At 33.6% G+C, this 12,562-nt stretch overlaps 1 protein-coding gene across 26 annotated transcripts in view; it reads right to left on the minus strand.

The window, feature by feature from the left end:
• The window catches only part of ZBBX (zinc finger B-box domain containing), a 283,593-nt gene that overhangs the window by 215,890 nt on the left and 55,141 nt on the right, over positions 1 to 12,562 (minus strand). For all 26 annotated transcript variants that reach the window (XR_008547313.2, XR_010155869.1, XR_008547311.1 and 23 more), the window contains 5 exons: positions 8,544 to 8,664; positions 3,889 to 3,998; positions 3,406 to 3,506; positions 2,157 to 2,236; positions 358 to 500 (listed from right to left, as the gene is read on the minus strand). Coding sequence is in view for 16 of the 26 variants with exons in the window: in XM_054682343.2 (XP_054538318.1) it covers positions 358 to 500; positions 2,157 to 2,236; positions 3,406 to 3,506; positions 3,889 to 3,998; positions 8,544 to 8,664 (555 nt within the window). In the remaining 10 variants the exon portion in view is untranslated. The remainder of the gene's footprint in view (positions 1 to 357; positions 501 to 2,156; positions 2,237 to 3,405; positions 3,507 to 3,888; positions 3,999 to 8,543; positions 8,665 to 12,562) is intronic.

Consider the following 12,562-nt stretch of genomic DNA (forward strand, 5'->3'; position numbering starts at 1 on the left):
AAACTTTATATCAGATTTGAATATTTTTGAAAAATATTTAGTGCAAGTGAGAGCAAGAGGGTGCCAGTCAGACTTTTGTCACTGAAAGGCCTTCCATGTAATCTTTTAAATGCTAGCTGAGTCTATAATAACTTTTAGAGTGTCCTATATTGGCTGATTTTTCTTACACATACAAACACTGTTGTCCATTGACTAAATTGCATATTTACTAGAAAATTATATTTTCAACTAATTTTCATTTTAGTACCGAGGTTTTTTTGGTTTTAAAATGAACAGCATAACAAAGCTTTTATAGACCGCAATAGTAAATTACCAACATGCACTGTTAATAATATCCAGCAACAAGAAAAATGTTACCTTTTGAATTATCTTTATAATAAGTAGAGCTGTTTCTCAGACAAAGATTTAAGAAGTCTCTCTTTCCCTTATTGAAAACATGATGTTGATGGATGCCATTTTCATATGGAAAGCTATTCTTCTGATAATCATGAAAAGCACAACTTTCACATGTAGGAACAAACAAAATAATCGAGTTGAAAAAATGATTTTAAAAAGAAAATTTTAAAAGTCTCAAGTCATTAAAACAAATATAGTAAAACTTTAATAGGGTTATTTACATTAATTTAATATTTATTTTAACCTTACTGTGAACACATTCTCAACTATAAGTAACTAATAACACTGTGGATTTAAGATGAATAGGTAACTGGACCAAATCTAATTTAACTGCAAAATTTCAGTTGAAAGTTTGTTTCCAAAATACATTGAAATAAGTTTGATTTCTTACAGTTTCTTCTAAAAAGGAAGTGTTCTCTTTCAAGCTCATTAAAATCTGATGAAATCAAGGCTTTACTACTAGATAAACATATTGTTTGTTCATCAATAAGATATGAGTTTAAAAGCAGTATGTGATATTTAGGTTTCAAATTTTAATAATGATTACTATCTACATGCATAGTTACAATTTAAATAACATTCTTTATGAACTGAATAATATATTTAGTAATACCTGATATTTATATAAGCTCTACAGAGTACCATTATAAAACTTATGGATTATATTCAACCAAAAAGGCCCTCTTGTGTCACTCATGATCCCCAGGAGAGAGAGAAAATCAATGTAGTTCTATGGGCACCTCCAAACCAAAGCTGTAAAACTACTGCCAAATCATGATCAGTAACTTTCTCTGCCTTCTCTAACACCTTACATAGGAGTCAAAGCAAAGACATGTGATAAGATATATAAAAGAATCCGATTAGAGAACAGAAATGCTATTCATTTCCTTAGAGTGGTGCATATAAACCTCTCATCTGCTGAACAGAAAGTTGTCTCCTGCCAAAACCCCACTTCCAAAAGCACATTTTCTGCTAGAGAGCTGGTTCTGTGTGTCTAAACATGGGATTTTTCAGTCAGGGGAATCACTCAGGCCCATAGCTATTGAAAATGTGGACAGGGGCCTAAACTGATCTGAATCAAGAATTGGTAGAAGGGATGCTTGACAGGAATTTCATTCCACTGTTTACAAATCCTAAAGTTTCAACAGCAAAAAGGACTGAATCCTAAAGTTTCAACAGCAGAAAGTAACTGTTTTAACATTACTAACAGATACAGTTAGATATTATTTTTCATTTGGAAATAAAAAAATTATACAACACAATTACAAAGTGAACCATTATACTTCATTTGTTTACTTTATTATACATTAAAATCTACCTAGGAAGTAATCTATAGTACAGGAGCTCTTTTAGTCTCTCAGCCTAATCATTTATAAAACTTTTTATTTAGGGTTCATAGAAAACTGAAGAAAATCCAGAGTATCTTTAGAGAGAAGAAGAAAGCTCATATGAAACATATCAAAGTTGATCAACCATTTCAGAGGATAACAACCTCTAAGTTCAGAAGAATTTATTAAATAATCCAAATATTAGGTAAGAGTACAAACCTATCACTATAGACAGTTTTCTAATTGCTGCATGTTATTAAATATTAGCAATATTGTATACAAATTTAAGCATGGGTTAAGTAAAATATACTCTAACATTAATGTCACATGTTTTTTCACACCACATATTTCACATTTAAAAAGACAGTTGATTTTGTGTGTGTGTCAGGAGGGGGCTCGATATGCACACAAAGTTAATTAGAAAGGTTTTACCTTTGTTGACTGTCTGCATCAGCTAATTCAACTTTGTAAGGCACAATATTTTCTGCTTCTTCAAATTCCTCTTCATAAATCTTATTAAATTAATGTTATATAATATTAGTAAGTTCATAAAAATTTATTACACATTAACCAACTTACTTATGGGTGATATTTGGAGTACATTTTTCCTACAAATGATGTTATGAGAGCTCTAATTATATTTTATAACACATAAGTTCTAGGAGAACTAAACAAATTCAACTGACGTTGGTTGATATGTCAATTACTTTATCACTATTATAATACCCCAATCCAACAATAATAACTTATATTTAAGTATGTAACTACTACCTGCCAAGTAGATTAGTGACTAGGAAGTTGTCAGTTCTCTGACTGGCTCATCATAAACTTACTCTGTGTATCAACAATGTAATGAATGGCATGCCCACATGTATGTAGTGTGTGTGTTTTTGTCCAGTCTCTCAAATTTATCCAGAGGAGAAATAAAAATGTTGTTAGCCAAAAAACACAAATAACAAAAATAGCAGAAGCTTTCAACCTAAAGAAGAAAGGAAGAAAGCAGTATTTAAAAGAGGTAAGTTCTCCATTCTAGTCATTTTCTTAACAACCACAGTAAGAGAAATATCTAGGACAAGTGGCACATTCAGCTACTATATTACTAGAAAGTCAGAAATGCACTGAGTGTATCACACCCTAAACCTTCAGTCCAGAGCTCTAGCTCTGACTGGGTCTGGCTCTAGTTGATGCTATTGGTGTCTTCTACATATGTTCAAGTTATGTTCAAGTTATTTGAGTGAACTTCTTAAGTCTTAAACACTATTTCTACCTTTAAACGGAAAATAATATTAAATGACATTCAAGAAACTAAATTTACACTTAAATTTTAATAGGTACCATGTAACGAGACTGATATTTGTTTAAAAACTTGATAACATAGAGAACTAAACTAATAAAATATCAAACTACATATCTATAAAATAGTGAAATGTCTTCTTATCTCCCATAATACATTCATCCAAAAAATTGACAATACCAGTTTAGCTCACAAATTTACTCTTTACCTTCAGAATAATATTGTTTTATTCTTATAAGCATATTTAAACCCAAACACTTGTAAATTTCCTATTAAACTATGTTAGTTATTTGAGAAATCTTATTGAAAATAATATGCAGATGTAAGTATACATTATGAATTCCCTGTTAAAAAGCATGAATGGTCATTATGCACTTATGCACTTACATCATCCAGTTCGACTATCTTTAGAGATGGTTCAGGTCTCTCTCTGTTTAATGTTTCTACTGGCAATAAAAGAGCTGTGTGTTGTACTTTGGTCTCCTCACCTAGGAAATAAGATTCACAAATAATATCATCAAAGAATATATCTTACTTTATAATTTCTTCAAATAAGATAGCCACCAAAAAAGAAGAGTGTTCTCATGTGTATCTACACAAAAATACAAATACTGTCAATTTTCCCAGTTCAAGTGAAATACACATTTATCAGCATTCAATTTTTAAATGAAACTATCTAAATCAAGGCAAAGTATATCTAGGGAAAGGGAAAGAAGTGAGTGTACATGATTTTCATCTAAAGAGAAAAGATTACATGGTACAACTGAGAATAATATATTAAAGAAAACCAAAAGCAGATTCTGATTAATGCTTAGTGTATATAACTTGAGACAATACATTTTAAAAATATCTAATCAAGTATGAACTAACCATCACTATCTTCATCGTTTTCATTTTGAGAACACTGTGCATCACCAGTGGTTTCACGTGGATGTGGGAACGTATCTGGTAGCATTTTAAAAAGTTGCTCTTGTGGAGTTCTACAAAATAAGAAAGAAGCAATTAAGAGACTGAAATATATTACCTGAAACTTTCCCAGACAAGCTCTTGATTTATTTATTAAATGAGTGAGTATACAAAACTAATGATGAAACCATAACTGTACCTCTAATTCAAAGATAAGTACAATTGTGTAACAGAATCTTAATGTACTAAAAAAAACTGTGTAAATCAACTTGACATCACAGAAGATTTTTAAATTGCATATCCTACTGAGTTTTGTTTAAGCTAAAAATCAAAGTTATGCTACAAGTCAGTGTTCTCTCAAAAGCCACATGGAGTCCATTAAAAACACCATGCTACTTAAAAAGCTAATTTATGAATGTGAGTTTTAGTTCACAGTCTTGGCATTGTGTTGATGAGTTCTAAGGGAACCTGAGGGCATTTGTCTAAATTTCCATCATACCAGCAGGGTGGTAACATAGGCTCCTACAATAAAAATGTAAGGTGTTCAGGCTGTGGTATCTATTACTTAATTAACAATGAAGACTGCTGCAGCCCATTTCATATGGAAGGCAGTGAAGCCCAGGAATTCACAGAGGTCAAGAGTGTATATTCAGTTTCATAGTATATAACCAAACTATTGGAGAGAAGGGTCACTTTTTAGCCAAGAATATGAGTAGCTGCACAGCCTTTCCATACAATGCAAGCTCATAAAGTCCCCATGTAAAAGGCAGAGCCTTCTCAATGATATTTGTAGTTAATATGGATACAAAACCTAAAATATACCAGGCTCCATTCTAACTAATTTTGGTACATTAAATTTTATTAGATATTAAATAGGCACTAGTATGATCTTAACTTTACAGAGGATGAGACTGAGACACAAAGTGGTGTACCGACTTGTTGAGTCATTCAGGTAGTGAATGCAGAAGAGGAATTTGAGGTAGTGAATGCAGAAGAGGAATTTGAACTCAAGCAGTCTGCCTCCCAAAAACCATGTTCTTAACCACGTACTTCCTTTATAATGCCGCTTCTGCGACTTTCAAAGGCATTAAAATTTTGATAAAATTGACAAGTGACTTTGGAATTACATTTATATGCCAATTGTTAATTAGAAAAAGGCAATTAACAGATACACACTACTGTTACACATATCCTCATTCACTTTTAAAATTTGACTAAACTTGTGGTGTACAGTTTTGTGGGTTTTTACCAACGCATAAAGTCATATGTACCACAGTACCCCCCCAAAAAAATAGCCTGAAGAGCTATTATGGGCATCATACTTTAAAAAATATATACAGCCTGGACATTAGTTATAAATGAATTAGCTTAAACCTCTGCCATATAAGCTACTACAATGAGATACAACTACACACCTTATTAAAATGTCAAACAAAAGAAAAAAAAACTGAATACCAAGTGTTGGCAGGGATTTGGAGCAACCAGAACTCTCGTACCTTGCTGGAGCAAATGCAAAATGGTACAGTCAATTTAGAAAAGAGTTTGGCAGTTTCTTATAAAAATAAACATGCACTTACCATATAGCCCACCTATCACAGTCCCAGGTATTTACCCAGGGAATTAAAAACCTATATTCAAGAAAAACCTGTTATGAAAATATTTTTAAAGGACCTAGTGATAATTGCCAAAAACTGGAAACCAGCCAGAACAAATATTGATTCATACAAGAACGTGGATGAATCTTAAATGCATTCTGCTAAATGAAGGACATGAAAGGACAGATACTGTATGATTTCATTTATATGACCTTCAAAAAAAGGCACATTTGTAAGGGTGGACAACAGATGAATAGTTGTTATGAACTAAGAAAGGTAAGAGGAGAAAGAGGAAGCTCAAGGGAATGTGGTTGTAAGACTGTTTTTTGTGGGGGCAGGGGTACTGTGGTAGACACATGACTTTATGCATTGGTAAAAACCCATAGAACTATACACCACAAGTTTATTCAAATTTTAAAAATCAGTGAGGATTTGGGCTGAACCCAATGAAAGTCATAACAACCTTAAAGGAGGTAAGAAAGAAATGAGCACTATGGCCAAAGTAATGTTGGAAAACATGGTTTGGCCTAGATACCGTAGGCTACAAATAAAAGCATGACACACAAAGACTGTACTCTAGGTGGAAAATTTGTTTCCTTCAGTGATATTATTAACAGTAATTTTGAAATTAATTGTCCCTTGTTTCTCTCAGTGATATTTGTGATTCTGAAACTACTGTATGTATACATACATATATATTTTAGGGCTAATTAATAAATATATTACAGATAATGAAAGCCAAGTTTCTCACTGTAAGTGAAAGAAATTTGTCAAATAAGCAAAGGGAGAATGGAAATGAATCATGTGATGCTGGTCTGGATTCGGAATGCCTGAGTGTGAATGCATGTTACTTTAATAGATATCCAGATGGATAGATACAGAAAAAATTTATATGTGTGTATGTGGATTTGTGTGTGTGTGTGTGCATGCACGTGTGTGTGTGTGTACTTCCCAGTTTCTTCCTCTGAGAAGGCCTAGAATTGTGGCACCAGAATAGTAATGACCACACCTAGAGTCCAGATCTTTGTTTCTGAGCACCATTCTCCAATAAAGGGAATCAGTATTTTTTAGAAAAACAATTCCTTGGCTTGGGCAGGGAAAATGCATCTTGAGTTCCAGAAAAAAAAAGAGATGTTCAATGCAAACTAACCAAAAAAAAAAAAAAAAATTGATGACAACAAATCAAAAGGATGGAAGAGTCAACCCGACAGAGTCCACAATGGCCAAGGCAGAAATAATTTGAGTTGCAAAATAAATAACAATAATATTAGATATCAATCCCCAAAATAAAATAAATATTCATGAGTTGACATAAAGAAAAAATAATAAAAGTGGGTGAAGGAACACTTCTTTTAAGAGGAATTCCAACTAATAAATTTAGAAGGAACAAAGGAAATAGAATATCTGCAATAGAGCAGAAGAGTACTAACTGCTGCAGGCAAAATTCACTCACAAATTCTAAAATTAGGAGGTGAAAGTTTAAGGGAAAACAGAGTTGATGTATCATCTCACTGTGTCTCCTCTAAAATATTTATCAATTATAAAGGGAAAGTAGTGATTTTACAGTGGAGAAACTTAGCACCACCTTAACTATGTGATCAAGGTTAACATCATCTGTAATAAGATATATTGACATCACGATCCCAGAATGTCACGCACTGAGAAGGACATATACTCTCTGTGGTATTTTTCCTCACAGTGTATAACCTCAATCTAATTATGAAAAAACATCAGACAAGCCCAAATTGAGTACATTCTATGAAACACCTGGCAAGTACTCTTCAAAAGTGTTAAGGTCATGAAAGGCAGGGAAAGACTGAAGAACTGTAATGGATAAGGAAATATGACAAAAAATACAATGTGTAATCCTGGACTGGATCCTGGAATGGGGTAAGGATAATAGTGAAAATGCTGATGATAAAATTAAAGTAAAATGTACAGTTGTCAATAATATTGTCCCTATGTAAGTTTCCTGGTTTTGATATGCACTATGTTTATGTAAGATATTACCATTAGAGAAAGCTGAGTGAATGTTATTTGGGAATTCTTTGTGTTATTTTGAAACCCATCTGTATATCTTCTTTTCAAAATAATCCAAAAGAAAAAAAATCTAGCACATTACAAACAGTTGAAGGTGAGTGGTGGTGCAGGTATTAACCTATCTAGCAGAGGCTTCACGGGAAACATGAGGGCTGATTTCAAAAATCTGAAGAGATACCATGGAGAAGAAAAATTAGATTTTATCTGTATGGGCTTAATAGGTAGAATTAGAACCAAGTTTAGAAATTAGCTGGAAACAGATTACAGTTCAATGAATATCTCTTCCACAGATGGAATGGGCCACCTCGGGAGATGGTTTTGCGTAACTGAAGGTGAAGCAAGGGTGTGATGACCACTTCTCAGGCAAATTCTAGAGAGCTCCTCCAACAATTTGCACCTCAAAAAAAGACCAGAGACCAGCCTCATCCAACCATTATCACCTGGGAGCTATTAGAAATTCAGAAATACAGAATCTCAGGCCTCACTTCAGATCTACGAAAAAATAACCCATATTTTGCCACAGTTTCTAGCTGATTGTATCTGGTGATATCTCTTTGAATAAAGTATATTTAATTACTATTAATAAAATTAGAAAAATGTTTAATTAATTTAAAACTAGATTCTGAAAATTATAGTCTCAAATGTTAATGCCAACATAAAAAACTGGTGTCTTCTTAAAGTAATATTTCATTTATCACATTATTTTTATTATTATTCTTAAATTCGTTTCTGCATTTGTGCCTTTTCCTTATATACACATTTCCATTTCTCAAGGAAAACTCTAAATTAATGATGCATCATATACATAAATAGAATTAAAATTCTTATTGGAACAGCAACTTCACAGGGATTTAATCTTGCTTTAAAATTATGTATGCAAATATGAAATATACATATAAAATTGCTATAGGAAGGCATGTCATACAAGAAAGAAACATAAATAACTTTCATATTTCCTAATAGTATTATAATTTCAGAAAATACCTCCTGTGTTTTTTAAGCCATAATTTTTCCATATAGGATAGAATGTCTTCTTTAAGTTCAATATTAAGTGGTTCTCTCCAAATTTTCAGATTAGTCTGTACTTCGCATTCTTCCAATGAGTCTGTAAAAATAAACACAATGTGCATAATTAATATAAGCAAGTTTACAAATTACTATATCTCCTCTTAAGATGTAGAACTCATCATTTTTGGGGCATATATGCTTTAATATTTACTTATACAATCAATAGGTTAAGGTTTAAATAATGCAAAAGTATTAAATATTGGTAATTTATTAAGTGACTGGATAGACAGTTTTCTTCAACAATCTCTTGAAATGAAGGGATCTTATGATTCATAAGGTTTGTTAAAGCAACTCATTCTTTTAAATAAAAATTATAAATACAAACATTCATTGTACATTGTATAAACACATACATAAAGGTATAATACACAGATGTATAAAGTGTTATAGCCACTGACAATAATATTTACACATTATGAGAAACAGGAAATAAATAATTCATAATGACATCTGGAGGAGACAATTTTCTTCACAAATTTATATCTACATGGTAATTTACTTCCAGATGTTTAAGATATTTCTGAAGCACTACTAAATTAAAATCACTATTCAGAGATATTTAAAACTGATGAAGATATCTAGGAAAGAAAGCAGTGTAAATCCAGGATTACTAGTCTCTCCACCCTCCCACGTATCGTTCCTGTCTCCAAACTGAACATCACAGGGGAAAAAACATGTACGAGAATCAAGGGAAATAGTAAAGATGGGAAAAACATTTTTTTATAAACTAAGGCTAGAGGGTGTCCCAGCCTCATATTGTAGACTTCAATGATTAACTGCCAGAAACAGCCACGGGCCAGCAATGGAAACAAATTAAAGTAAAAATAAAGTAAGGAATCCCACTTCTATTTTTCCCAAAGAGTAGAGCAGTGTTGAAGAAAGCAATTGGAAAAAGTTTAGGAAAACACTGATCAGAATCCCTCGAACTGAAAGAACAGAGTTAAGGACATGAGCAAGTCATGAGAGAAAAGAAATGCCTCCACTATGAGTCCCCCTTTTCATTTTGAAACAAGATTTCTTGACAGGAGAGCTAAAAGGGGGGGGAAAAAAAGAACTCTTTTCTTTTTGCTGTCTAGATGTTAGAGAAGAGCCACTGTGCTTGAGATATAAACTCTAAACACAGAAGGGTGATGGAAGAGGAAGAAGATAAAGCAGCTGGCCCGTGATTCGCTTTTCTCCCTTACCAATGGCACATTCCCAAGAAATAAAGATGGGAGGTGACCTGGATTAATTTGTTTGTGAATATGTTGATAACTGGACCTACAGGCAAATGAATTAATAATATTTGCTGGGAGGAGACTCTTTAGCTATATGGTGTATTTAAAATGCTAGCTCTTGTTTAGAATTGCTTGTCATAAACAAACTTACGGATTTATGAGGCATGGCTCCCTGGGAAATGCCAAATAAGGTATGTAACTTATGTTTTTATTTGCTCCCTTCTTTCATGGTTCACTGGCTACATTGTATAAGAATGTGCATAAGATTCTCCATCCTCAAATTGATGGGATCATGGGTGTTTTCCTTAATAGATAGTGCAAAAGTCCTGATGGGAAAGTATGCCTAAAGTGTGTGAAGAACGGCTAGAAGTCAAGAGTGGCTGAAACTAAACCAGCCATGCCTGCAGGAGAGTAACAGGAGATGAGATGTCTGAGATAATGGACTTCAGATCACACACAACTTTCTAGGCCATTGAAAGTAACTGCCTTTCACATAGAAGGAAATGAGATTTTAGAATACTAAAATAAAACCAAGTTAAAAATCAATAACAGAAATAACTAGAAAACTAGAAATTTAAAGCATACTACTAAGCTGAATGGTCAAGAAATATGTGAAAAGATGTTTCATGTCATTTCTAATAAGAGGTACACAAAATCATCTCTATTAGACAAGCAAAAATTTTTAAATCTCACAATATTAAATGTTAGTGATAATGGAAAGCAAACAAAATTCTTTTTTTTTCTTTGTGATAGGCTCTCACATTGTCACCCAGGGTGGAGTGCAGTGGTGTGATCATAGCTCACTGTAACTTTGAAATTCTGAGCTCAGGTAATTGTTGACCCTCAGCCTCCCACGTAGCTAGGACTATAGGTTCACATTATCATGTATGACTTTTCTGTAAATTTTGTGTAGAGATGAGGTCTCACTACATTGCCCAGGTTGGTCTTAACCTCCTGGCCTCCTAAAGTGCTGAAATTACAGACATAAGCCAGCAGACCCAGTCTCTTTCTTAATTAAGGGATTCCAGAGCTGTGACCTGGCTTAGGTCTGAGGACTTCATAAAAAACTGAATCCCCAATATGGTGGCCGAAGCCGGCTCTCTGCCCATTAAACAGAAATTTTCTTCTACTATAGGTAAAACAGTAGGCTGCATGACTTTTTCATTCCTAGGTACACCAATTATCATCAGAAATCTCTGTGAATTGAAACACTGATCACTACTCTTCCTTGACCCTTACTTCGGTAATTTTTTCACCATAATTTTGAAGATTGTGTGCCAACACCTGGCCTCTATCATTTCCATTCTTTGAAATCAAGATGCTTGGTCCCATTGAAGCATTCCCCTCCAGTCATCTTCAGCCTATAGAGGAAGGCCACAACAAACCTTTTTAAGTATTACGGTGCTTAATGCCTTGGTAATGACAGCTAAATAGGTTGCACATTATCGGTTCCAAAATTCCTATCTCCCAAAGCCTTCCAACTTCTTCTTCTACAAAATGGCAGGGAAATTACAGCATCTCAATCTCATAAACTTTCAAATCAAGTCCAGTTTTCAATTAACCAACCCGCCCAATTGTTACTGCCATTCCTGAAGTGCTTGAGACAAAATACTAAGATCCAAATCCTGTGCGAGTACATCTACATTGATAAAAACAATCTCATCTAATCTGATTTGTTTTTTATTTCTTAATCTAACACTGTTAAATGTCTTCTTCTACTTGCTTTCCAAACTCGTGTGATACAGTTGAAAAGAGGCAGGGCCTGCTTTTTTCACTTGGCATATTAATCTGTTCTCACGCTGCTAATGAAGACATACCCGAGACTGGGTCATTTATAAAGGAAAGAGGTTTAATTGATTCATAGTTCCACATGGCTGGGGAGGCCTCATAATCATGACAGAAGACAAAGGAAGAGCAAAGAGACTTCTTACATGGTGGTGGGCAAGAGAGAGCTTGTGCAGGGAACTCCCATTTATAAAACCATCATATCTTGTAAGACGTATTCACTATCACGAGAACAGCATAGGAAAGACCCACTCCCATGATTCAATTACCTCTCACCGGGTCCCTCCCACAACACGTGGAAATTATGGGAGCTACAATTCAAGATAAGATTTTGATGGGGACACAGCCAAACCATAACACCTGGTATGGACGTGGGCATTGCACTTCTTCATCCAAATTATACTAATCATTTGATTTTTTTGACCTCCACTTAGGCTGTAAGTTCCAGACAAAGTTGCTACTGCTTTTGCACATCATTTGACCCCACCACATAGCGTGTACTCAATATTCGCTGATAGAATTATTATTGAGAGTAATGTTGTATACCTCTAATATGTAAAACATTACTTGTGCCCAAATATTAGCAAATAATAAAAACAAAAGGTAATGACAAAAATAGCCAATATTGTCTACTTCACAAATAACAGTAAAATGCCAGTTATAATGATAATAATTTATTGTCAACCAAACTGGCTAAAGTTAAAGAACCAGAAAATGCAGGAAAATAGTCATGTCACACTCTACCAGTGAGAGTACAACCAACACAGTAATCTTTTTGGAGGCCAGTTTGACAATATTCATTAAAATTTTATAAAACAAGTCACCACTGAGGCAACATTTCTATATTTAGAAATTTATTTTAAGGTAAATATGTAAGTGCACAAATAGCTAAGATGCCCATCATAATATCTTTTAAATACTGGGAATTAGAAA

Source organism: Pan troglodytes, chromosome 2 (genome assembly GCF_028858775.2).
Source record: "Pan troglodytes isolate AG18354 chromosome 2, NHGRI_mPanTro3-v2.0_pri, whole genome shotgun sequence".
NCBI lineage: Eukaryota > Metazoa > Chordata > Mammalia > Primates > Hominidae > Pan > Pan troglodytes.